At 42.7% G+C, this 26,117-nt stretch overlaps 8 protein-coding genes and 4 non-coding genes across 15 annotated transcripts; 7 read left to right on the forward strand and 5 right to left on the reverse strand.

Annotated features, from left to right (window-relative positions):
* The first annotated feature begins 665 nt into the window (after positions 1-665).
* On the forward strand, positions 666-4,099 carry LOC119550571 (chitin deacetylase 8). The gene is made up of 3 exons (XM_037859361.1): positions 666-1,468; positions 1,801-2,525; positions 3,813-4,099. Exons 1-3 carry the CDS (start codon positions 1,232-1,234, stop codon positions 4,060-4,062), a joined length of 1,212 nt encoding a protein of 403 aa, XP_037715289.1. The 5' UTR covers positions 666-1,231; the 3' UTR covers positions 4,063-4,099.
* Positions 4,100-5,128: 1,029 nt separating this feature from the next.
* Positions 5,129-8,046, reverse strand: LOC119549949. Its single transcript, XM_037858333.1, has 2 exons — positions 7,534-8,046; positions 5,129-5,679 (listed from the first exon to the last, which is right to left on the reverse strand). Exon 2 carries the CDS (start codon positions 5,444-5,446, stop codon positions 5,192-5,194), a length of 255 nt encoding a protein of 84 aa, XP_037714261.1. The 5' UTR covers positions 5,447-5,679; positions 7,534-8,046; the 3' UTR covers positions 5,129-5,191.
* A 67-nt stretch (positions 8,047-8,113) lies between these two features.
* On the forward strand, positions 8,114-9,002 carry LOC119549947. Its single transcript, XM_037858331.1, has one exon. It carries the CDS (start codon positions 8,212-8,214, stop codon positions 8,782-8,784), a length of 573 nt encoding a protein of 190 aa, XP_037714259.1. The 5' UTR covers positions 8,114-8,211; the 3' UTR covers positions 8,785-9,002.
* Positions 9,003-9,193: 191 nt separating this feature from the next.
* On the forward strand, positions 9,194-9,844 carry LOC119549948. The gene has a single exon (XM_037858332.1). It carries the CDS (start codon positions 9,401-9,403, stop codon positions 9,776-9,778), a length of 378 nt encoding a protein of 125 aa, XP_037714260.1. The 5' UTR covers positions 9,194-9,400; the 3' UTR covers positions 9,779-9,844.
* A 313-nt stretch (positions 9,845-10,157) lies between these two features.
* Positions 10,158-11,921, forward strand: LOC119549946 (glutenin, high molecular weight subunit DY10). Of its 3 annotated transcripts, none has more exons than XM_037858328.1 (3): positions 10,158-10,335; positions 10,656-11,059; positions 11,120-11,921. In XM_037858328.1, the coding sequence occupies exons 1-3, from the start codon at positions 10,220-10,222 to the stop codon at positions 11,806-11,808; spliced, it is 1,209 nt and encodes a 402-aa protein (XP_037714256.1). In that variant the 5' UTR covers positions 10,158-10,219; the 3' UTR covers positions 11,809-11,921. The 3 variants fall into 3 exon arrangements, with proteins under 3 accessions (XP_037714256.1, XP_037714257.1, XP_037714255.1); XM_037858329.1 differs by having other exon boundaries at positions 10,656-11,053; positions 11,114-11,921; XM_037858327.1 differs by having other exon boundaries at positions 10,159-10,335; positions 10,656-11,921.
* An 859-nt stretch (positions 11,922-12,780) lies between these two features.
* On the reverse strand, positions 12,781-13,258 carry LOC119550566. Its single transcript, XM_037859355.1, has one exon. The coding sequence runs from the start codon at positions 13,197-13,199 to the stop codon at positions 12,957-12,959; it is 243 nt and encodes an 80-aa protein (XP_037715283.1). The 5' UTR covers positions 13,200-13,258; the 3' UTR covers positions 12,781-12,956.
* A 231-nt stretch (positions 13,259-13,489) lies between these two features.
* LOC119550265 lies at positions 13,490-13,969 on the reverse strand. The gene has a single exon (XM_037858843.1). It carries the CDS (start codon positions 13,919-13,921, stop codon positions 13,727-13,729), a length of 195 nt encoding a protein of 64 aa, XP_037714771.1. The 5' UTR covers positions 13,922-13,969; the 3' UTR covers positions 13,490-13,726.
* LOC119550263 (leucine-rich repeat extensin-like protein 5) lies at positions 13,895-24,952 on the forward strand. Of its 2 annotated transcripts, none has more exons than XM_037858841.1 (2): positions 13,895-14,172; positions 24,537-24,952. In XM_037858841.1, the coding sequence occupies exons 1-2, from the start codon at positions 14,158-14,160 to the stop codon at positions 24,837-24,839; spliced, it is 318 nt and encodes a 105-aa protein (XP_037714769.1). In that variant the 5' UTR covers positions 13,895-14,157; the 3' UTR covers positions 24,840-24,952. The 2 variants fall into 2 exon arrangements, with proteins under 2 accessions (XP_037714769.1, XP_037714770.1); XM_037858842.1 differs by lacking the exon at positions 13,895-14,172 and adding an exon at positions 23,948-24,090.
* LOC119552318 lies at positions 17,727-17,936 on the reverse strand. The gene has a single exon (XR_005219652.1). It is a non-coding gene; the product is annotated as a small nucleolar RNA U3 (small nucleolar RNA).
* Positions 18,194-18,275, reverse strand: Trnal-aag. The gene has a single exon. It is a non-coding gene; the product is annotated as a tRNA-Leu (tRNA).
* Trnal-aag lies at positions 19,546-19,627 on the forward strand. Its single transcript has one exon. It is a non-coding gene; the product is annotated as a tRNA-Leu (tRNA).
* On the forward strand, positions 19,885-20,094 carry LOC119552319. Its single transcript, XR_005219653.1, has one exon. It is a non-coding gene; the product is annotated as a small nucleolar RNA U3 (small nucleolar RNA).
* Positions 24,953-26,117: the final 1,165 nt, after the last annotated feature.

Consider the following 26,117-nt stretch of genomic DNA (forward strand, 5'->3'; position numbering starts at 1 on the left):
GAGTAACGGGTATGTGATAGTCGAGGTACTCGACTATAGCGTTCTTCCTTGTTTTCAGCTCCAGACGTGCGTGCGGAATTTCTCTTTGCAGAGTTCGCCTTTGGCACTTGGGAAATCTTCCACGCATATGAGTAACATTTTTATTAGTCCTGGGAAAATTTGCATTTTAGAGCAGTTTCGGTCACGTGAGGAGGTTTGATTAGGCCACATGTGCCCCTGGGTGGGGTTTCCCTTTGATTTCACGCCCCAACGCCCTTGTGGCATAGTGGAACTTCCTAATGAGAGATGATGAACGGGTGATGCTTTCACCCCGCCGTCAATCAGGATTCAATAAGGCAGTCAGCCAGTCTCAATCTTCATTAGAATCCATCCCAGAGATGGATGTAAAACCCAGCCCTGTCGAACTCACTCAAACATGTTGCATTGCCCCTACAACGGAGCCGAGTGGCCTCGCTTTCCCACCCAATTTTCCGCCCGCTTTTCCGAGAGTCCTTTCGGCTGACTGGCGGTTGGCTGGCCACGAATTGCGGCTCCTAGCCGAGATGGCAACGCCCCGGAACGTGACCAAATCGCATTCGGGGCGTGCACCCCGAATAATCAGGGAACGGAAGTCTGACTCTCAGACTCCTCTAGGATCCCCTCCCCATTTCAACAGATTTTCCTCAATCTTGTATTGACTTTTCCGCACTGCCTGCTGGGATTTGAAAACCCCCTAGCCAATATGATTGGCTGTGGGCTCCTATAACTTCCCGTGCTTTGTTTTTAAGAGTTTCCTGTCCTGTCGCTGTTGTGAAAAGTTTCTCAAGCACTTGTTTACGATTTCAAGTGCATTTTCTGGAGGGGAATGGTCTATCATAATTTGGGCTGCATCGATTGCGATCTCCGGCGAAAAGTGTGAAAAGTTTTCCACTTTTCCACAACTCAACGGCAAATCTCAGCTGGCAAGTTCTTTGGTTATGCTAATGAGGCAAACTTTGGCCACTCCGATCGTTGGCATGTCTATAACTGAAAGTTCTGTCTGTTTTTGGTTGACTGAAGTTGCCAGTGCTCTGCGGATGCCACAAGGTCACTCGAGGGAGCCCCACCCATTGGGAGACACACCCTGTGTTGAACAAGCAAATCGTATTTGGAACCCCCACCGACTGATAAGATACCATCTTTCACCGAAGGTTATAAGAGGCCCACGGAGCATCGGTGGCTGAGCACAGAGCTTAGAGCTATCTAGCACGGCATGAAGTACCCGACCCTGTTAATTCTGGGTCTCATTTTGGCCCTGGCCTTCACTGGCGAGGCCAAGTCCAAGTCCAAGAAGCAAAAGAACAAGCTGAAGGAGCTGTCCCAGAAGGAGGCGATCCTGCCCCTGGCCGAACCCTGCAAGCCGGCCAACTGCAAACTCCCCGACTGCCGCTGCTCCGATACCATCCTACCCAGATCCAAGTTCCAGGGCAAGGAGAGCGAAATTCCTCAGGTGAGAATACCATATTTTACATCCTTCTTAAATGTTTTGAAATATTTCCATCAAAAACATATCTTGTTAAAAATAAATGCAATATATATATTTTGGAACTTGGGTAAAAGGTTTAATATTGTTTAATGTTAGCTGTTTTTGATTTGGCTTTTATTTTAGCCGAACCTCTTTTATCTCATCAAGATAATAAACCATTTTTAAAATAAAGAAACTTGAGAAACTTTCTTTCTTTACTAAAATGTTAAAAAGTAATGACTATGGACCAATGTATGGAAACATCTTTCATCTGGCTAAGAACAATTATTTATAAACTATGCTAATTTCATTTCCAGTTCGTGACCATTACTTTCGATGATGCTGTAAATGCAGTAAACTACGCCCAGTACGAGCTGCTTTTCGAGGGATTAACCAATCCAGATGGTTGTGAGGCCGCCGGAACCTTCTTTTTATCCCACGAGTACACCGACTACGCGAGGGTTAATGCCCTCTATAGGGCGGGTCACGAGATCGCTCTACATTCGGTGACCCATGGCGATGGCACCGATTACTGGCGATCAGCTGATGTGGCCACCGTGGAGCGGGAGTTTGGAGCCCAGCTGAAAATGCTGGAGACCTTTGCCAGGGTGGATCCCAAGAAGATTCAGGGAATGCGCCTGCCCTTCCTCCAGATTTCCGGCAACAACACCTTCGAGGCAGCCCGTCGTCTGGGCTTGAGTTACGACAGTTCCTGGCCAACGCAGCAGTTCAAGGATCCGGCCATGTGGCCCTACACCCTGGACTACAGGTCCAAGCAGGACTGCCAGATAGGTCCCTGTCCAGAGGCCTCGATTCCAGGCTTTTGGGTCAATCCCATGGTCACGTGGACCGACACCGAGGGCTATAGTTGCTCCATGATCGACGCCTGCGTGTATCCGCCGGAGGACGATGTGGACGAGCTGTTCGACTGGATGCTGGAGAACTTCAACAGGCATTACGAGGGCAGTCGGGCTCCCTTTGGGATGTATCTGCACGCTGCCTGGTTCTCGCGAGGCCAGAACTATTTTGGCGCCTTTAAAAAGTAAGTACATTTCATTTCACCGTGTAATTAAACACACAGAAGATGTTTAACACACTAATTAAATGAGGCTATTATAAATACGAAGCAAGTATTCGAGTTATTATCCTTATTCCTATATAATTTTTAGAACGTCATTACTAAGTCATTGTCTATTTACACACACAACAAGGAAGAACGCTATAGTCGAGTACCTCGACTATCACATACCCGTTACTCAGCTAAAGGGACCAAAGGGAAATGGAGATATGCAAGCAGCAAAGCGAGATTTAAATGCGCCACCTACCGGCGGAAGACAGATTTAAGCATTGTGGGCGTTAGGGTAGGCGTGGCAAATTTTTTTTTGGATCAATCGATAGGCATTGACGAGACCAATACATTTCAGTTAAAATTTTTAATCTAGCATACAAATTGTGGGCGCCACAGGCTTGGGCGGTTTGTGGGCGTTAGAGTGGGCGTGGCATATTTGCGTAACAAACTTGCGCTGCGCACAAGGCTACGGAATCTAAATCTGAAATCCCAATACTCTATCTTTGATATTTTCCGAGATATCCGCGTTCATATTTACGATTTTTTGAAGTTTGTGGGCGGTTTGTGGGCGTTAGAGTGGGCGTGGAAAACTTTTTTTTGGGTCAATCGATAGGTATTGATGAGAACAATTCATTTCAGTTTAAATTTTTACTCTAGCATCAAAACTGTAGAAGCCACAGTTTTGGGCGGTTTGTGGGCGTTAGAGTGGGCGTGGCACTCTACTGAAACAAACTTGCGCTGCGTAAGAAGCTCAGGAATCTGCTCGCCAAATCTCAATAGCCTAGCTCTCATAGTTTCCAAGATCTCAGCGTTCATCCGGACAGACAGACGGACAGACGGACAGACGGACAGACGGACAGACGGACAGACGGACAGACGGACAGACGGACAGACGGACAGACGGACAGACGGACATGGCTAGATCGACTCGGCTAGTGATCCTGACCAAGAATATATATACTTTATGGGGTCGGAAACGCTTCCTTCTGCCTGTTACATACTTTCCGACGAATCTAGTATACCCTTTTACTCTACGAGTAACGGGTATAAAAATGTGAGTAGTACACATTTTATCGTAAATTTTACCTATATGGATGGTTAAGTGACCATACAAAATAGTTAGATACTATTTTAAAAGTAGAAAGTAGAAAAGTATAATCGTAATACTTGCCAGAGTAACTACATTGTTAGTCAAATTAGAGGAAATTTAAAACCGCAAATTGTCTGAACTATCACACCTTTCCCTTTCGCTTTCCCCAGATTCATCAACCACCTGAACACCTACACGGATGTGTATTTCACCGGCATTTCGCGGATGCTGGAGTACGTGAAGAAGCCCGTGCTGGGCGCTCCGTTCAAGGACTGTCCCGCACTGCCGGAGGCGGAGTGCCGGGCGGTCCAGTGCCACGTCCACAAGGTGTCCACCGGCGAGGAGCGCTACATGACCGTGTGCGACAAGTGCCCGGTCGTCTATCCTTGGCTCGACAATCCTCTAGGGGAGCAGATGTAGCGCCGCCAGTCGTTTGCTTGTAAAGAGTGTACACCGAAAACAATTAAATGAAGATTAAAAAAAAATACGTGTCTTTTATAAAGGATCAATAAAGGAAGGTTTATTCAATTTATATCAAAGGGGTTTCCTTTTTTTATAACTTTTGATAAACAAAGTCTACACTTTTGTTCTTTGTGTGCTCTATATTGAAGCTGACATGTTTTTCGAGGGGTAACAGTTGACATTTCCCATCTCTAAGCCAAATTTACATGCACCGCACCACCGACATCCGCTGATAAATGAGCTCAAATTATGTTTCTGGCCGTGAGACGCTTAATTAACTCATTCAGCGGAGCAGAGCCCCCGAGTGTAGTCATATTTCATGGCCTCTTCGTGAATTAATGCCCCAACTTCCGGAGCCAGGAGTCCGGAGTACCGAGTGCCAACCTATCCACATGAAGTCCTGTTTTGGGGTTCTGTCAATGCAGCTGCTACCTGTAAATGACGTTCGACCGTCTGGATAGCCATCGGTTGCATTTTTGTTAATGGACCTCTAACTAATGACAGCCCCGGGTTGCATATCAGTCAGAGAACAAGGGTGGGGCTGGGGATTGGGATTGGGAGAAGGAGCAGGAGGAGGAGGAGGTCTCCTGACCATCCACATTTTGCGGTTGCTGTCACAAATTATGTATGCGGTTAGCCGAGCCACCTCGTCCCCGGGGTGAAGTTGGGCCCAAACGGAGGCGGGGTTCTTGACCAGGTTGGACATGGAAACGACCACAACATATTGGTTGATAGTTGACCAAGGAACGGAGGGGGAAGATTGGGGGCAATCGAGGTCTTTTCTCTTACCCCGAGTAAAATGTGCTAAAAAGCTCGGAAAGGGGCTTTTCTCTTTATGAGGGAATTTTCTTGATGACTTAGCAGCCACTTAGCAATATTTATGTTTTAGTAGAAACTATTTACAGTAAACATACTCACTTTTGACAATTTAAAAACATTTACTAAACATATTTTCTAATCTTTCCTTTATTCAATCACTTATTGAAAAATTCAACTATTTACTTTTACTATTAAGTGCTATGCATTTATTTCAGAACGTTTTCAAACGTTCTTTGTTGGATTTGAATCCAATTTATTTAGGGAGTAGCTAGGCTCTCCTATGACAATGTTTGTTGGCCAGGACATATCCCTGGGGGCAGCTGACCTCCAGGATGTTGTACGGTTGCGCCTGCATCGTTCCATTGGAGCTCCATACGTCTTTCAAATTTATTTTCACCGGACCAGTTTCATTAAGGCCAGTTGAATTGAGTCCAAAGGTTTCGGACTCCACAATTTCGCCGTCTAAGGCCAGAGTTCCCAGGAGCATAGCCAATATGCCGAAAAATCCAAGAAAAGATGCCATTATCGTTTCCAATGATGCGTTGCCAATGAACGGTTTAACTGAACTGAATCGAAATCCCAACTTTCAGTTGGCCAAGTTAATTGTGAAAGTAGTTCATTTCATATTTGGCAACTGGATTCAAGGGCTCTTAAGCACCCAACGCTGATTTTGAAATTGGTTCGACTTCGTTCGAAGGTTGCCGGTAAATCAGATATGCTTTGATAGATTTCCATTTGCATTTCAATGGGAAATACCTAGATAAACGAGAGGGCAAACAATGCGGCAGACAAAAAAAACATCGCTTTTATGAAAATGAAGAAAATGCTTGAGAAAATCGCAACAAAAAGTCAGCAAATATTTGCTGATTACTTTTCCAAACTTGTACTGATTAACAGCACAACCGCAGATCCATTGTCCTTTTGCCAGGACACTCCACTGCTCAGGACTCGAATACCACCCCCTCAATTAGAGCCTTCCCTGTTTAGCATAAATTTCACATGGGTAAGGTGGGTGTCATAAATAAATGACTCTACGAGCCTTTTGGCCCTGCGCCTCAGCTGTCTGTGACCTAAACAGGCATTATTTTAATGTACTTTTATGTAGTACACAGTGCAAAAAAGGTTCCAGTACTTAACCCTCAGTTGCCCCCCACACTCACAGGCAAATGACATTTTTATGTTTCAGTTCTTGTTTGCTCTTCTTTTTACTTCGCGAAAATTATGCCAACCACCCAGGCCATTTGATGATGATTATGATGAGGATGACGTGGGTCGGTGGATGGAAAGGGGGATGGAGTATATCGGGGGCCCTATGCGGTTTGCGGTGGTTGACAATAGAATTGTCAAAATTATTTGCCCAAATTGAAGACATTTATTAGACAGGTTACGGCTCGGGCTCAGGTTACTTCGTAAAAAGTCACTTAGGGGATGAGATATGGGCCTCACATCGATCCCCAGGAAACGCATCTGACTTGGGAACATTTAGTAATGGCTATCTCCAATCATAACGGGTGGTTAAGTTGGGCAAAGCTTTGGGTATTTGCTAAGACATCTTTAAAATGATGGCTTTATGAATGCTTAATAAACTCACTTGTTTTCAAAAACTAAGTCTTTTTGATATTATGTTCTCTCATTATCTCGACTTCATCTATCAGTTATGTATCTCTTTTAAATTAATAATTAATATAATTTTTTTTTTCCACCCACAGTGATCTACACTTTCTTTCGGATGTTTGAGGGCAATCCAAATGATGGTTCGTAGCCAAAACAAAAACGTAGTAAATTATGTACTTTGGCTTAGCCTCATTGAGAAAAGACATATAGATATATATAAGCCAGATATGGAGTTCCTCTTAAAGTGGCAAATATGTGAAGTTGGTTGGGATGAATAAGACACTTGTGCTGACCATTTCGGCGTAATTATAAAAAACATCGAAAGGTATTCACATCTTTTTCTTATGGGATCATGAAAATAGTTTATCGTTCTTTTTATGAGAGATAATGTTTTAAAGTCTATTCAGTTGTAACCTGTTATAATATATAAGATTTTGCCGTAAAAATTATTATTCGCAGTAGCTTGCGATTATTCTACCGATTCGCTGTATAGTAATGCTGAAATTTATATAATGCATAATATATAATTACGTAAGCGGTTGCCCTTTGACTCCCAAGTACGCCTTTTCAGGGTGCAATAAATAACCTAAAGCTTTTAAATCAGAAACTGAGACTCAGGAACTCAGTCCTGAGTGCCATATTGGCGAGTGTAAACGTGTTTGCCTGGGTATCAATTGGAAATACTCAAAATCAACTTTACGATAGAAATTCAATTCAAATCATACCTTACCTGCCTTAAAAAATGTGTACGTGCTAAAGGAAAACTCAACCCACATTTCGAAAATGTAAACAATTTAGGATTATTATAAATATAAATCTTCAAAACTTATTAGTATAGCCAAAAAAAATTATGTCTGATCTTCAAACTTTGAAGTATATTAAAATGAAAAGGTCTAAAATGTAATGAAGGTTAGTACAAAATTAAAAAATGATGCAAATAAAGTCAAATAGAATAATTTTTGAGAATAATTTTACCTTTTTACTAAAAATACATACCTGAGAATAAATAAATATTTCTGATGACACACGTTTTTTCATCCATAAAGAAAAAATAATTTTCTGGTTGCTTGCCCCAACAATGAAAAACGTTCTAAAAGTTTTGAAAATAATCAATCCTATATTGAGTTATTTTTAATCATCTCTCTGAACTGTGCCAAAAATTTGTACTGCCTAGATAAGTTTTGCATTGGAATAAAAGACTATGAGAAAACAAAACTGACATTTTCATAGATTATTTGACAAAATCATTCGTTCTTCTGGGAGATAACACTCGAATGTGTATTGAGTGGTATACCATACAACCTGTTGTAAACTGTCAGATGTTGCCTTGAGAATCGATTATTTGCACTGCGAGTGCAGTGGCTTGCGGTTACTCGACCGATTCGCTGATTACTCAGCAAATTATGTAAGCGGCTGCCATTTGACTCCCATGTAGGCCTTATCAGCGTGCAAACAGACAGGCACTCACTTGCCAGCAGGTTGTAGAACTAACAAGCTAATGCCACTCGGGGCCCCGACTTCTGTCTCTCGAAGTGGATCCTAAACTGAATCAGAAACTGGAACTGAGCTGGGCCGGAAACTGAGACTCGAGAGACTCAGTCTCGAGTGCGATATTGGCGAGTGTGAACGTGTTTACTTGGGCTTCGATTGCCAACACTCGAAACCAATTTTGCGATGGCAATTACACGGCGGCTTCCCTGGCCAAAGCTACTTTATTCATTAATCTGGCTGTGGGTGGCATTGGATCTAAGTCGTGCAGCTGGAGTGCCCAACGATCAGTTTGTGTTTCCCTCGGAATCGAAGGAAAATCCGCCCATCCAACTGTCGTCCAGACTCAGGGAAATTGACCGGCAAATGGAGGAGGTCATCAGAGCCACAAATGTTACCCTCGTGATCCCCAGGGAAGGCAGAAAGGGCTCTTCCAGAACTGCAACTATCGAAAACACCACACAGGAACCAGGAAATACACCCACTGAAACCGGAAGGCTTATCACACCGGAGAAGAAGCTTAACTTACCAACCCCTCAGGAAAATAAAGCCCGCCACCCCCCCAGCGAATCCAAGATGGTCACATTCGTCAGAGAACCAGAATCCAATATATCTGCTCCTTGGGATCAAACTCAAGCCACCATTGTTTCGGATCCAAAAAGTGTGATTATTGGACCGAGGATTGTCCTGGAAACCACGAAAATTTGTCCGAAAGGTACAGTCCTGACCGTTAATGACCACTGCCGCAAGATTGCCTAAGAACGGGTGTATTTCTTAAAAAGATATCATAGTGTGCTTTGCTTCACTGTGAAATACGTCGTTATCGTCAATGCTGATGAGATTTATTAGCCAAAAATTGGAAAACCATTTTCCAAAAGTGAAAAGTATAAATAGTCGTCCTAAAAATCTATTTGTATAGCTACAAATAATAATAAACAAAATAAATAAATAAATCCTAAAGTTGATATTGTAAAATACTTTTAAATGTTTCCCTTTTTTTTTGAAACTTTTCCAAACCTATAAACCCTTTTTGGTGTCATATTTTAATGTTTTGTTTTAATCTATGGAAGAAAAAATTGTTTTAAATGTTTTTTTTTAGTTATTACACAATTAAATTTTTGTCAGTGTAGTCTAGTAATGTATATATGGAAAAAGCTTGTTGCTCTTCTTCTGCTTTGTTTACATTTGGTTTTCATGGGAGAGCCCGAGAGTTCCGCTCCCACTCGTGCTCCCCATCAACTCGCTCCGATTTTGTATCTGAATTTTGGTGGGAATTGCCATGGGAATCTGAATGGAAAGATGATCGCCAGCCAGTCGTCTCCACGCTCAGTCTTTCGAGCTTCTTCACAGCAAACAAGCGCGCATCTCCCAGATAATGTGGATTCGTATTAACCCGTTGGTGCTGTGCCTTCTGCCGGTAATTTTCCTCCTCATCGAGGGAAGATCAAGGCCCTGCAGCGATGATCGCATTGTGTTTCCCAAGGACGACGATGAAGAGTCCCACCTATCGAAATTCACTGATCCCCGGACTAACTCAACGACAACGACCACAGAGGAACCCTTGACCACAGTAACCACCCTTTTGGAAACCACAAACACCACAGAAGCGATCTCTAATGGATCGGGGGAGGAGCTGGTTAATGGAACCACCACTGAGAAACCCACTATAGACAATCGGATATTGCTGGAGACATCTCCAAAATGTCGACCGGGCTTCGAGCTGCATGCAAAACGCTGTCGAAAGCCGGCTTAGTCTTTAGTCTTTAAGATCGATGTTAGTCAGTAAAGTGATATCTGAATAGAACTAATGATTGATTAATGGTCAAAGTGTTTTTTTGGTGATTACTTAAACTGATTTGGTGTAGATCCCCATATAAAACTAACATCACAATGGTGGGAGAAACTCTCTGGGGAAACTTAACGCCATGTAAAACAAAGTAATTATAGTTTGCAGCCCCGTTCGGTGAGTCAGTATACATACATACATACAGCACAATCAAGTTCCTGGTGCATTCAGCTGGGACTGTTCTCTTCGGGTTCCATAACTCATGATGCCTTATCTGATGTCATGAACCTGTCTTATCAGCGGCTCACAATGTATACTTATCTTGGCTAGATCATCTTTTTCGTCGAGAATACGCATCAGTCTCTTTCGAATATTCAACACTGCTGGTGGATCGATTCTGCTTCGAAAATGTTTTCCCAACTCTTATCTGTGAGTTTGGCCCTGCCATTGATCTTTATTGTCAGTGGACAAAGGTTTGAATTCCAGAATCCTTACTATGTGGAAAACGGCGGAAGAGGTAACCCGTAAGTATCCCAGTGAAATGTTTTGAGGTTAAAAATCTGTTACAATAAGAACTGAGTTCTAGAATAAAGATGTTTGTATTTTATTTAGATATATCTGTGCCGGTACTGCCGTGTTATAAAGTGTTATTATAAGTCGAAAAATAGGCTACGTCTTTTTTTTCTAAAGCAGTAGAATTCACAAGTGATAACAAATATTTACTTCTATTATTTAAATAAATTGAGTGAATATATTGCCAAAGCTCTCGGTAATCAAAATAAATAACCTACAATTTTCGAATTGCTGTTTTGTAAACTACTAACAAGGATTTTTTACTGTGCAGGCACCATAGTCGCCATCATGGTCATGGTCACCACGGACATGGTCCAGGATATTCAGGTCCACCCCCCTTCGCCTACGGTCACTTCGCACCGCGTCCTTCGTACTTTCCGGATAATCAGCCGTCTGGTGGGGTTCCACCTTATTACCCATCTGGTGGTCCAGTTTGGGGACACCAGCCTGGCGGTCAATTCGGAGGACCACCTGGAAGAGATTTTAACAGGGGCCAACCGAGCTTCCAGCAACCCGGTGGAGATTATCCCAGGGGTCAGGTTCAACCAGAATTGCAGCAGCCAGGAGGGGATCCTGCCAGATGGCAGCCCGCGGGAAAGCCTCCAGGCGCCCAACAACCAGGCAGCGATGAGGAGAGGCCAACCTATCCTGGCGGATTCCAACAACCAGGCGGAGGAAACACTCTACAGCCTAGACCAGGACAGAACACGGGCGGATTCCAACAACCAGGCGGAGGAAACACTCTACAGCCTAGACCAGGACAGAATACGGGAGGATTCCAACAACCAGCTGTCGGAGGCAACACCCTAAAGCCCAGACCTGAGCCAAATACAGGAGGATTCCAACAACCAGGACAAAACGCTGGAGGTTTCCAACAGCCAGGACACAGCACTGGTGGATTCCAACAGCCAGGACAAAACGCTGGAGGATTCCAACAGCCAAGTGGCACGGGAAATACTCTACAGCCCAGACCTGGGCAAAACGCCGGTGGATTCCAACAGCCAAGCGATAATAATCCCATCCAACCACGACCTGGTAGCCAAGAGGAGGACTACTCTGGGTTCAATTTTCAGTCACCCAATACTTTGCAGCCACGACCTAATCAGGGTCAAGAGATCGGAAGCCCTGGCGCCCGGAAGACCATCCAACCGATTCCTGGACAGCAGCAGCCTTCTGTGATTCAGCCCATTCCTGGCCAAGATTCATCTCCTGACACTGTGGGCAACAACATCAAGGACCTCTTCAGCACCCAAGACTTTCTGTCGCCCGGTTTGAGCCAAGCTCCGGGAGCCAACAGAGATCCCAAGTCGGAGGCTGAGGAAGTGAGTCCGGAGGGGGTGAATCAGCGAAGTCTATTCGACCTGGATCCCAAGTGCTCGGGGGGAACCAAACTCATGGCAGGACGTTGCCGAAAGGAAGCCTAGTATATCACCGGAAAATGCACACCTTTATATACTGATGTTGCCGTGTATGTTGCCAACATATAGATTACAAAATTGAGTTCTTTCAATAAATGTCTCATTATGAGTAATCAAAAGAACAGACTTTTTTTGGGGCAGCGTCTGTGATCTTAGTATTATTGATAAGGTTGTTTACGCAAGATTGGTTGTACAAGTTTCCCAGAGATTACAAATGAATGTTCTTTGGGGAAATAAAGTGATTTGAGAATAAATGAGTGCGCTTTAGCAACAAAAGTGAGTCAGGGGATTACACAGTCCAGTGTACCCGATTTCAGCATCGCAATTTGGATTAATCATTTAAAATGTACCTAATAATGACAAACAACGATGTCATCTCCATTCATTAAATGTATCTGACTTTGAGCTATGAGACTTTTTTAAGGAATGAAGTATGCGCAACAGTTTTAAAACCGTCACAAATAAATGTAAATATAGTGAAGTACCCACTGTAATAAGTAAAACTGTATAATCAAATGAATGGGCAGCGATGCGCCTGTCAAATTCATAACAAGGGAAATTTCAACATTAAAGGCTTAGTTTTAAGGGCCTGGGGAGACATTAGTTTTAGAACAAAAGTAGAGGAAAGAACATCGCCTGGAAGATGGGACTCAACATTAAAGCACTTTTATTTAAGCTCTCCTTGTCTTTAATACTGTTGCTGCTGGAAGTCGAAAAGCAGTGTCCACCTGGTTTTCAATTGTTTGTAAGGCAATGCCGGAAACCAGCATAATATCACAAAAATAACTTTCAATGTGTACCCTGTTTTTTCAAAAAGGTAGGTTTTTGCTTTTGGATATATAGGGCTTAAAATATACTATTTGTTAACTTTCAGCTAACCACTTAACACAGTAAACACAAGGCAAGAAGTTACATTTAGGCAAATGTAAATTCAAGTATTTTTCAACGCAGAGACTGAATATTTGTAGGAAATCCACATATTTTTGTATAATTTATTTGTTCGCGTATATATTATGCTTCAGTAACAATAATTAACACAGCTTTTGGCACGTTCCCGTCTGGCATTCGTTGGTCAATTATCGCTGCTTTGTAGAGTTCAGTTATTGACCGATTATTACTTTATATCCTGGAATTCCCCGGCAGACGTTATCTTCCTAGACCTCCTTGCGACACGTGTTGTGAGGACCCACACGCACATAGCCCTTGGGGCACAGAGATGGATCGATGTTAAAGATGCTCTGCACCAATATGGCCGAGTTGTCCACGAGCGGTAGATCGGGTTGGGAGATAGACACTCCGCCGGGCTGATTTTTGGGGACGTTGGGCATGGCCACCGTCCATTGCCAGCTCAGCATCAGCAGGCCGGCGATCAGTAGAAGTTTCGATAGAAAATCCATGGGTTTCTCCAGGTGTCTAGACTTGTAACCTCGGGCTTGGGAACTGCGCTACTGATTGGAGCCGAACTTGGTTGGATTTCTCTGTTCACAGCAAGCTAAGCTTTTATCTGGAGGGCTTTTGGGGGACTCAGAGAACCAAAGCTACGCTCTCTGATCGTTTTTATTATAATTGCGAATTGACCAAGTTTACTGAGCTGACCAGTAAGTATTGGTTAACCAATAGCACAATAAACCCACTTATAGGAAGACACGTTTTCTTAAAAGTAGCCCATTAAAAAGATATGATCTTGTACTTTTTTCAATGTTTTCTTTTTTATTATTTTATAACTTTTTCTTGTTTTCGTTCGTAATGATTTTATTATAAACAATCATTATCTGATAAAAGCTTTGCACAGAAAGCTTGGAATCGACTTATCAAAACAAACACGTAAACTTGTTTAGCTATATTACTTTGTATTTGATAATTGAATCAGTCTACAATGGTTTGTTTTTAACAACTATTGACTATTGATATCACTTCCGTTATGTCACTTTTCCGCGAATGCCGCTCGCAGTTTTTCTTGGTGGGCATTCGCAGCCGCCTCCTTGGACTCCGCCCCCTGGTTCAACGCCCTCCAGCCCAACCAGCCGACGGTGTGCAGCACCAGGACAGCGATTCCAATCCGTACAGCCGGTCCGTACTTAAAGGCAGATCCCCGGACACCGTTTCTGGATGTATCCATACCAAAAACTACGTTTAACTGGCGGCGTGCGGAAAATCAACTGATTGCACGTGAGTAAGTGGGAGAGGAGAAAAGCTCTCAAAAGCTTTTCTATACATTTCCAGGGCTGCGGGACTTACGATCGATGGAATCAGCTCCAATTTAATATTTAGGGAATTTTAAAATAACTTACCAAGTCAGACGCCTCAAAAGTTTCGCCAAAGTAAAGGCGGTAAAAGCCAAAAAAAGGTGTTGGCATGGGTTGCAAAATAGTAAGTACCCTCTTCTTTAAATAAATAAATTTACAAAAATGAAATTTAATTTAATTTATAATCAGCTCTACATAATTTACTCTTTAGTAGAATATAAGTTATCTTAAAAGTCAGACTCGGGAGTTTCCCTAAAGGTGTTACTTTACTTATCAAACAGTACAAAATCTAATCTAACTACTGCTTTGCATAATTTCTAAATTTTTCCGAACTCAACAAAAGTCCTTTTCTTGTTTTCCACTGGCATAACTTGAAGGCCAAACGAAACTACCTTCTGGCAGGGGATAGAAACCCCCACATAGCACAAAGGCAAATGGCAGAAAATAGAGGGAAACTTGGGCATCAAATGGCACACAAAACGCTCGTATTACATAGCCAACGAGTCCTGCCGCAGGACGATCTCCGAGGCCCAGGAATGGGGTGCATATAGCCCCTCTAGGTGGGTGGTGTGGGAGTTTCACCTGGCCAGATGAAAGATTGAAGCTGCAGGCGCCAAGAATTAGCATTTTATGTTTAACGCATTTTTGCACCTTCGGCATGTGAGTGCATATGTGTGTGTTTCAACTCCGACTTCCGACTTTTCCGACTTTTCAAAGCGGCCCCAGGGGGCTAAGGGGTGGCGCCCCCTAGCGACACATGTGCAAACAAGACGTTGCCTTAACCCATTGTGGCTCATCCAGCAGCAACAACAACAACGGGGGAAAACCGAGAACAAGAGCTCAGCATTTTCCGCACATTTAATCGCATTTTGTTTGGGAAAATTGTTGAAAAGCTCACATGAATTTTAAACTGCGGTCTGAGTTGGGGTTTCGGTCTGAGGTTTTCCGAGAGGGTGTTAGAGGGTTTAGGGGACTTCTTTGAGCGGCTTACGTGTGAGTGCCATTGAATAATGCAGCCTCTGCAGCTAAATTAAATTGAATTTAAGCTGCGACATTTAAAAATTTCACGAGCCCAACTCGAGCACTATATATACCATATTCCACCCACCCATTTGTAGTCGAACCCCTCGAAATTTCTGCGCAAGAAGAACCTCTTGCCGGGCTCATTAAATAGATGCCCGGTACGTGCTTCCATTTTGGGGCACATTTCATTAAGTGCACGTAAACGGCAGGCTGTCAACTAGCTGGGGGCGTGGCCAGCCGCCCACTGCCCACCCCCACCCCAGCCACACACACACACATACACACATGGGTAATTCCCAACGTAAACACTTTGGGAAAGCATGTCGCAAAGACATCAATTACGGCATCAGCCGCATTGCCATCAGCATCATCGCCATCATCATTATCATCATCGATTGGCTCGAGGAGGATGATGATGATGTCAGTTCCGGCCCCTAGGTGGCGCTGCTCGCCTTGCTCGGCTGCTGTGCTTGCTTTTCTTTTTCCCTCGGCTCCGTTTTCCCGTTTCCCAGTTTCCCATTTCCCTTCCACAACCTTTCAACCGCATTTCAAATGTGTTTTTATGTAAGCACTCAAAAAATACGGCAATTGTAAGTTAACCGAAATGGAAACAGTGCGCAACAAAGTTGTACACTTGGCTTATAATAAGTTTTATGAGGATCTTAAAACTATTCTAAAATTCTATTTTGATATTTCGAAAGAATATATTTTCAGCTTTATTATATTGGATTTTGAAGAAGTGTTATATTCAAAAAATTGGTATTAAAACGACCCACTTAAACATAAGCGACTTTCGGCAAAAACAAAACCCTTTTCTTTTAAAGGGGAAACATTTAATGCTACTTATGGACCTTACCTGTCATGGCACGCACTGTACCCAAACTGGCACTCGTATTTGCTTTGCATTGCTTAAATAAATTTTGACTACGTGTTGTGTCGTGTTTGGCAACAGAAATGGCAGAAACGAGGGCCCAGAGCAGAACCAAATGGGACAGTTGACAAAAACTAGGCAGCACTTAATTGTTGTTGCGTGCAGCAGACAAGCTCCTCAAATATTTATGCACTGTATGGGGCCATCTCGAAGAACTGGAGAACTGGAGAAATTCGCCAACCAAAACACGAACACGGAAAGTTCGCCAAGGACATGCCACTCGAAGGCACTTCCAAGTAGTCATCGTCATCATCCACTAATTGAGATCGTTGCAGCTCTGAATTAAGCCAAAAATCACGCCCTCGCTCGAGGACCATTCATATGCAGCGTTAAGTAATTAGAGGCTCCACCGCCCCCAAGCCATTGTCGAAAATTTTATCACAAATTTGCAGTTTATCGCTTCTTTTTTGGACCACTCACTGCCAAGTCTTGAGCACGAAGCGCACTTGAAGCAAAAAAAGCGGAAATCTGCTTCCCACTAAAATGTTTTATAATTCTCGGGGGCGGCGCTACCGGTGTGTCACCTTTAACGGACTGTCAACGTGCAACAAAAACACTTGAAACTGGCAACAAGCGGAGCGGCAAAAGGGTCGCCCCTCAAGTGCTGTTTTAATTGCTTCGCCGAACAACAGCGCCACAGTGTTTAGAGCGGGCGGAAACAACAATATTTGAAATTTGTAAGACCCGCTTTGGCCGGAAAGTTGGTCACTTATATGCACTGTTGCCTTTGATCAAGTATAATATTTTCATGTACATAGGTGGCCTGGACTTGGATGGTCTGCTGTGTCAAATTCAGACTTTAGTTCTTCAACCAAAAAAATCATCTCAAGATTTTTGTCTTTTTTGTCTTTATATTGACCTACATCAAGAAGTTGGGGAGGTGGTTGGCCTAAATCTCAAAAAAATGTAATTGGGTGAAAAGAATTATTTTTTGGAGCATAAAAACATATGAAAACATGATAGACATAATTGTACGGTTCCAGTCATAGTATGTGCTAAGTAAAAACACTAATAAGGTGTCATAAAGTTCATCTGTTCTACTTCCTTATATGTAAAATAAATGAAAGGCACCTATAATAGCAAATATCCCTTCAGATCTAGCATTATTTCCTTCATTTTGTCAATACTTTCAACAATAAGTTGGGCAACAAACAAATTAACAAAAACATTCAGAAAAACAATCCTGAAGATACTTTTTACAGTACAGTGCTGCAATTTTTGTAGTACCAAGGGTTTTTCAAAAATACTACTTTCCTAATTTTAGAACTTTTCAAATTGATTCGCTTAAAAGGGGCACCACTCAGAGTTCGCTCTATCCGTTGCTACTGCTACCGAGCGAACATCTCTTCAGATCTAGAATTAGGTATATTACTTTCCTTAAATTTGTCAACAATTTCAAAAAGCATTCAGAAAACTATCCTGAAGATACTTTTCATGCAGTCCGCTCCAACCTATACGATAAGAGAAGTCCTTAGTTGCAATATAAAAGAAAAGTATAAAAGTATAAAAGGGGCACCACTCAGAATTCGCTCTATTCGTTGTTACCGAGCGAACATCTCTTCAGATATAGAATTAGGTATATTAGTTTCCATAACTTCGTCGTTAATTAAACAAGCATTCAGAAAACTATCCTAAAGATACTTTTCATGCAGTGCGCAGCAACCCATATACTAAGGGAAGACCTTAATAGTAATATTGTTCAAATTGATTAGTATAAAAGGGGCACCACTCAGAATTCGCTCTATCCGTTGTTACCGAGCGATCATCGAAGCCCTGCGTCCCGAACGATGCAGAGCACCACAAAGAACGCTGGGCAAATCCTCACGCTGCCGAATAGAACGATTCAACTCATCAACGCGGGTGCACTTGGCTTTCAGCTAGTGTGAAAGTATGTGAAGACTGACTACAGAAATGATCCTGTGAAGTATAGTCTTAACTGTTCGCTGTCCAACCTGTGGATCTAGGTGCGCGGCGGGCCAGAACCAGTTGGGAATTATAAGAGTGTGTGCCAGAGAAAAGCGAACAACTCGCGAGGCGATAAGCAAACACTTTGTGAGTGACGGCTACAGCGTTTTTCTAGGGTGGTAATATTGGTAATATTGATGTTTCTCGAGTTTCTTGCTTGACAACTGTTGGCAAAGATCGGAAATATTAAGTCTAATGGAAAAAAAAAAAAAATTTAAAAAAGACTTGGCAGCGGTGGGATTCGAACCCACGCCTCCGAGGAGACTGGTGCCTTAAACCAGCGCCTTAGACCGCTCGGCCACGCTACCTTGCGGCAGGGTATGTCAAATGCCCATAAAGAACCAGAGCAGGATGTTAAGCGTGGCGTTCTAACAATTCAGACACAAGAGTATCTGTATCTGCGTATCTGTATCTCTAACTCTGCGCTTCGTGTGGCACTATTTTTATGGGCGCAACACCTTGTCTTTATTTTTCCACCCACACTGCGACGCATATAAATGCTCTCATTTGGGAAAAGGGAAAATGTCCATCAAACGAAATCAATTTCTGGCGCAAGCCTTCCTCCTTCGCCGTTCTGCAGCATTAAAATGTTTATTATATGTATTTTGCAAAACTGTCAGCGTTTTTTCCCGGCAGCGTCAGCTTAGAAATGCGTTTAAAATTCAAATGAAAATGCGAATTTATGCGTGACAGGCGGTGGTCGTGGTCTCCTCACCGCCCTGGCTCACACATGCAACCGCAGCAACAATTCCTGGGCTGGCGTCCCATTGTTGCAAGCCATAAACTGAAGCCGGCATCGGAGTTGGCCAGAAGACTCCGCAATGAAATTAGAAAATTGCAATAAAAATCTTTGCACGGGACGGCGAGCAAGCAAAACAAAACAAAGTCTGCGGTTGCCACAAGGGTGCGCGTGCTCCCTGTGTGAGGCCAAAACGAGGGGTTTGGGGCAGCATTTGCGGTTTCATTAAAATGCCACCGAAAAAGGGAGCAAAAAGTCAGAAGCCGCGTCAGCAGTGGAAATATTTTGCCACACACGTGGATTTATTTAAATTTAAAGGCGAGCATGCAAATAATTATAAAATTGTTCAATTTCCACGCCAGACAGCTGCTGGGAAAACACAAAAAATCACGTACAACCCCAGTGGACTGAGGCGAGTCCAAGTCCCCGGATCCGGCCAGGTAAAAACGCTAATGGAGTTAATTGCGGGCATTATCAAGAATGTTGGCCAGCACGCTGCTATGTCGGAATCAAATTAAATTTCAAACAATTGACAAATTGAAATGCCAGCGACGGAAACCGAACAATAGCCGCATTCCGAGCGGTTTAAAAGAGGTTGCTCGGACGTCCACTTAATATGCTCGCCAGCAAGGAGCCGTAAATGAAAGGAATGACTCGACGAAATAGTTTTGCCAATACCGCAAGGCTGCGAAATTACTTGGGACAGTGGGAGAAATATCTGAAAGCAGAAATTCTAAAGTGCCAGAACTTCTAAGTAGGAATTGCCATGAGAAATCTAACAATCAGCAGCGGCCTTCTCTGTTTGGCTCTTGATAAGCATTTGGCATGCCCTGCCGCAAGGTAGCGTGGCCGAGCGGTCTAAGGCGCTGGTTTAAGGCACCAGTCTCCTCGGAGGCGTGGGTTCGAATCCCACCGCTGCCAAGTCTTTTTTAAATTTTTTTTTTTTTTCCATTAGACTTAATATTTCCGATCTTTGCCAACAGTTGTCAAGCAAGAAACTCGAGAAACATCAATATTACCAATATTACCACCCTAGAAAAACGCTGTAGCCGTCACTCACAAAGTGTTTGCTTATCGCCTCGCGAGTTGTTCGCTTTTCTCTGGCACACACTCTTATAATTCCCAACTGGTTCTGGCCCGCCGCGCACCTAGATCCACAGGTTGGACAGCGAACAGTTAAGACTATACTTCACAGGATCATTTCTGTAGTCAGTCTTCACATACTTTCACACTAGCTGAAAGCCAAGTGCACCCGCGTTGATGAGTTGAATCGTTCTATTCGGCAGCGTGAGGATTTGCCCAGCGTTCTTTGTGGTGCTCCGCATCGTTCGGGACGCAGGGCTTCGATGATCGCTCGGTAACAACGGATAGAGCGAATTCTGAGTGGTGCCCCTTTTAACTAATCAATTTGAACAATACTGAGGAATTGCCTTAGTGTATGGGTTACATCGCATTGCATGAAAAGTATCTTTAGGATAGTTTTCTGAATGCTTGTTGAAGTTATTGACAAAATTAATTAAAATATGTGATTCTTGATCTGAAAAGGTGATCGCTCTTTAGAAGCGGATACGGATAGAGTCAACCAATTTGAATAGATGAGTTAAGAGTTTTCCCCTCAGATGATAGAACATTAGGCTAATGGAATGTTTTAGGGTGTGCATTGGTATGATTTGACTTCTCAATTCGAATTGTAAGTATGTATGCGTCGAGTAATATAAGTAAAATGGAATTGCTTTAACGAAATCATAGTATGAACTGAGAACCTTTTGATTCTTACAATATCTGGTTTTCCTGTCGTAAACCACATCTCTTTATAATTATTACAGCCGTTTATTTGCTCAAAATGTACCATTTATTTTTGACAAATTAAATAGAGAGTGGGGAGGATGCTCGGCCCCCCTTTGAATAGAGTTCTGCAATTCTGTTTGTGCATTTGGGGAAGTGCATTAAAAGTTTGGCCGCCGGGAGAAATGCGTTCTGCGTTTGGGGAGGCAAGTCTCCGCTAACAACGTATTATTGGCAATATTTTATAAGCTTGCCAAGACCACCCTGCGTTCCCTTGGAGTACCTATTGCCCCCTGGTCCTTTGAAAAATTGGCATGTCGTTGTAACTTTACCCGACTATGAGGAAAAAATAAAATCTCTTGGCACATAAGTTTTGTGCACGTTAAGTACTTTTTCATAACCATCGTAGAGTCGTTGCTGTTGTCTGGCTTTCGCCAGCAAAAAGAGAGAGATGGTGGGGAAGTGTTTTCCTATGCCTCGTGGGCATAATATGCATATGCAACGACAGAGGGGCAACAAATAATAGCGAATGGCAATAAAAAGTACGATACACATTGAGGGAAAAGCAGCAAAAAGAAACTTTAAATAGTTGCAGCTACTTTTCGAGAGTTTTGCAAATGTGGCGGATGCGACGGGGAAACTGCGCCAATGTTAAATTACTTTTGGGGCAATTCCTTTTTTAGCAGGGCTTTGCTTATTTTGTATTCCGTTTTGTGTAAAAGTTTGTGGCACTAAATTAAGCGATTACAAATGGCTATTCTTGATAATAGAAATTATAAATTGATATCAGGGAAGTTGCCAACAAGTTCGGGGGATGGGGTAGAAAACTCTTAGTAAGTAAAAAATGGGTAACAAAAGAATACATTTAGAAAAAGTGAGTACACAGAGTGGAATTGAACTCGGGTCCTCATGTCTCGCAGTTCGTACTCCCGAGCAATTAGTAGTGACAGGCAAAAGTATGCAACAATTTTTGCGTTGAGAACTTTACGATTCTATTGCTTTAAATAAGTTTATTTTTCGGATAAAGTTGCTTAAACTCTAATGCCATTTGACATGGCAAGTACCGTTTTTTGTGAACTTTGGCCCGGCACTCGTCAGCCGATTTGCTTGCTCCGCACGTAGCGTCATTTTTGACATTTAATTATGGCCGCTGCCAACGGAGGAGCAAGATGTAAACTCGATTTCATGGCCCCGAACTTACAAAAGGTGATTCCATATTTCGTTTCTTGGGGCTCTGGCAATGCGTGCTACGTGTGCATCTTGTACCTGTCTATTGTAGCTCCATATGCAAGCCACATGACCCCAGCAAGTCTCCAACACTTGGCCAAAAAGTGACGATAACTCTTAGTAATAATCAGATTCTTGGTAAAAAGTGTTTTTAATTTAAGCTTACTTTCAATTTTTGGATATTTTGTTTTTGTAATAATAATATTAATTTCATACAATATATTTAAAAATAAATAATAAAATTTAAAAACATCTAATGGTTTAAATGACCCATTTTATGACCCCTTGGATCATATATGTAATAATGTATTTTAAAGTTCAGAACTTCCAGCCTTAAAAAGTATAATAAATATTTTGGGCAAATAATGTCTTGATATTTGTGTTATTAGAATTAAGTTCAGAGCTTGCTACCTTTAAAAATATAATGATCCATCTTTTAGCTGACCCATAACCTAAAATTTTTTGCAGTGAACACTTTCTTTCTTCTAGGATGGACGTGCGTTGTCAAAACTGCCGCTTCATTTTTTCGCCATAAAACTGGGAACTTCTTCCTCTATCTTTTTTTGGGGAGTTCCTTTTCCCCCCAATTTTTTTCCGCTCCCCAGCTGGACAACTTTGTGTGTGTCCTGGCGATTTATGAAAAAAGAAACAGCAGCAGGACGAGTGGAGCGTCGCACGTGATGTGAAATGGCAAAGGCAAAGGATTTGCCGGGGGTTGCCGGCCGAAGAACAGGGGAGTCCGCTGGACAATGGCGTCTAAATTAATTATCAAGGATAACAGCGTGAAAGGTTCAGCGACGCTGCATTGTCTCCTGGCTCCTAATTCAATTACGACAGCTGCCGGCGAGGAGGGGGCAAATTAAAAAAGGCTTAGGCCAGAGTTAATACGGACTTAAGCGGGGTAATTAAAAGCCAAAGCTGCAATTGCATTCGGGAAATGTCTTAGCTCACAGCGGCTGCTGGGGTGGAATCCCCGTTTTGAATCCTGGGGGCGAAAAACCCCCGTCCCTGCTCTTTGCCTGCCGTAAAATCACGAACTGCAAATCTCTCGAGAATAATTTGAAACATAGAACAGCCCGAGGAGCTGGAGAACTGGATAGCTGGAAAAGCCAAAAGACGATGCCGCCGAATCCCTTCCACATTAAAATATGATGAGCTCGTGAAGGCAACGGCACAAATGAAAACGAAGTTAATAAAAAAAGGTTGTAAAGGGAGGTGTGGGCCACGCCAGGTGAATCTCAGGTGTCTGTGCAGGGTGTCCAAAAAATAATCAACATAAAAAAGAAAATTATTTGCAATATTATCAAGAGCTACAAAAGTTACAAGGCAGACATCAGTGGAGAGCGAAACGGCGAAATGAAAATGCGGCCAGAGAATGAAAATTGAAATGAAAATATGGCAAGGGAGGCGGGAAAATCAAGGTGGAATTGGTTAGGGAAAATGAACAACATTTGAGCAATGGGTATCATAGAAATAATAAATATATTAAATAACTATTATTATAAAAAAAAATGTTTTTTTCAATAAATATAATAAAAAATGGGAGTAGATCACAAAAAAGAATAGCGTACAAGTATTTTTGGAAAAATAGTTTCTATATCATCCACAGATCTGGTGAAATACACATAAAGTGTTAACTTAAAATGGTATTTAAATTAAATTTTAGTAATGCACCTCTAAGTTCCCCGAATCCTCCCACTGTGCCATCCTGATTTCTTTTCACAGAACATTTGCCCACCACTTACACTTCGCAACTGCAGTTCCCTTCCGAGTTTTGTAATTGGGGTTAGGTCCAGCAATAAACGCCAGCCGAGTAATAACAACCAAACCAAATAAACCAGCAAAACTGAGATGCAAATTAAATTTGGTTTTAATCAAGCGAAGCCAGGGTGAGAGACTCATGTATTTTCCGTGCGGGGGTCGAAACCCAAGGCCGAGTTCAACACGCAAATCAATTAAAGGGCTGAGCCTCGAGCTCCAAACAAAAGTCAAGAGTCAAGTCAAGATTTTAGATTCGAATTCGACCTCTAACGAAGTCACCATTTGTCCACTTTGAAACAATGGGACTGGCGATGCATTAGGCAAACAAAAGTGAACACGAAACGTGATCATAGTTTTTCCATCGATTGATGGCCTGTGCATCCAAAAGTGCCGGCCAACCGGTTCGATTCGGCCGGATTCATCGATCAAGTCTCTGGTGAGCGATTGAAGATCAGCCACAGATCAAGTTCAAAGTCATTTGGGTCTCATGTTGCTTCCGTTGCCGTCGGCATAGTGGCCCTCAGAGTTTTGGCCATATAAAAGCCGTAAGATGATCTCGGATCCGCAGCACACATCTTTTGTCGAGCGCAGTCTAAACACTTGAAACCATGGTGAGTCCGATACTTAATCTTGGTATAGTGATCTTAAAAATCGGTCATGCATGTTATACCAGAACCGTCGAGTTTTGGTCAGGATATATTCAGCTGACTCGAGAATAAATACTTTTAAACATCTTTTGGCTCGTAATTATAGTGTTCCATACCAAAAGAGGTTGAATTTTGCTCAAAGGATGTTTTAGAAATATTCGGTGAATTAAAAATAAATGTGTTTAGCACTTTTAAGCTGCTTATGTTCTACTTATAAAATACATAATAAATACAAAGCTGTAAAATGTTATACTAAGAATAGAAAAGTTAGTGAGTTAAAGTCATGACATGGCATACCAAAAACATATAAATATAAAATGTAAGAAGAAGCTAAATGCTTGTTTTCAAGAGGATCACTAGGTCATATTTTTAGGCCCATACTAATGTAGCATCTTTGTACAATCCCTTAGAAATTCCTGATCATTGCCGTTGCCTTCTTGGCCTGCGCCTTTGCCGATGTTTCGGAGCTGTCCGGCTACGAGTACCAGCAGCCCGCTCCTGCCCCCGTGGAGACCTACATCCCCCCTGCACCACCAGCCCCCGCACCCGCCCCCATTGAGACCTACATTCCCCCCGCACCTCCGGCACCCGAATACATCCCCCCAGCCCCCGTCCAGGCCGAGGAGCCCATCATCGAGGAGATCGAGCAGCCCGCCGAGGACGGATACCGCTACAAGACCGTCCGTCGTCGTGTCTTCCGTCACCGCAATTAAGTCCCTGGAAGCCAATCGTTATTGTTAATTTGTTGACTCGAGTGTAATTGCTGAATAGTACCGTCCTCAGAAATTCACTTGGAGATTAAAAATTATGAGAAATTGTAACTGAACCCATGTTTGTTGTCTTGTATTTACTTTGGTGTAAATCAAAGTTTAGAGAACAGGAATAAATACCGTCCATTGAATATAATACTGATACTTAAATATATCAACCTTAAAGTTTATATTTTATTTAGGGAAACTTAAGGGGTGAATTTAGGTTGTGCCCTTATACGGCTCTTTAATTTCTTATTTTTTTAGAAAGCTCAAAACATTTTCCATCGTTTAAATATTCTATTTATAAATAAAACTTAGTCAGAACTAACTTTAATTTATTTAAGCATCCAGTTATTTTTAAGTTCAATCTCCTTATCAACAGGTTCCCATCGGCCAAGTTCGATTTGCAATGTCAAAGTCGTCATTTAAATGGTTTTTTCCTTGGCGATAACCATCCCCCCAGTTTCTCCCGTCATCCAACCCTCTTCAACTCCAACCATGCAGCCCAGCAAGCCACCCATAAAGGCCTAAACAAACCGCTCAAGGCCAAACACATGTTCTGGCCAACACTGGCATTCCAATGGATTCTCTCCCCTTTTTGCCAAAGTCTGACAGTGAAAAGGTCAAACCGACGACTAGACCAATTTGACTTACCAAAAATTGCTGAAACACTCAATGAGCAGGGCAAAAAGTGATTCCCCTTCCCGACAATCGATTGGCTTCAGCCAAAGCAAACAAATCCTCGATTACAAAATCAAACAGAGGACAAAAACAAAGGACGACGAAATGGAAAAAATGTTTGCCCATAATGCAAAATGGGAAAATATGCGAATTCAATAAGCTGGTTGCCGAGTTGGCTGGTGGCGAGGGGGATTGCCGCATGGACATGTGGCTGGGCATTGGGATCTCCCCGATCCCCTCAGCCTGCCCCTTCGGAGGACCCTTACAAGTCATTTGGCCAATTGCTGTTGACTCTGCGCTCTAAGGCGAATTTCCGCTGCCAAGGCGAGTTCACATATTTTGCACTCACTTTATGCTGATGACATGCAAGTGGCAAAAATTATTTGCGCTCGTGCATTTGGCGACCAACTACACCACGTCTCCGGACCAGCCAAAGGCGAATAATGAGCAGCAAACAAGCTGCGGAAATCAGCAAGCTACGGTCCATGCACTGGGAAAAAATTCCAGCGGATTCTGAGGAAATAATATGTTTTGGAAAAAGGAGCTAAACACTAGAGT

This window comes from Drosophila subpulchrella, chromosome 2R, assembly GCF_014743375.2.
Source record: "Drosophila subpulchrella strain 33 F10 #4 breed RU33 chromosome 2R, RU_Dsub_v1.1 Primary Assembly, whole genome shotgun sequence".
Lineage (NCBI taxonomy): Eukaryota > Metazoa > Arthropoda > Insecta > Diptera > Drosophilidae > Drosophila > Drosophila subpulchrella.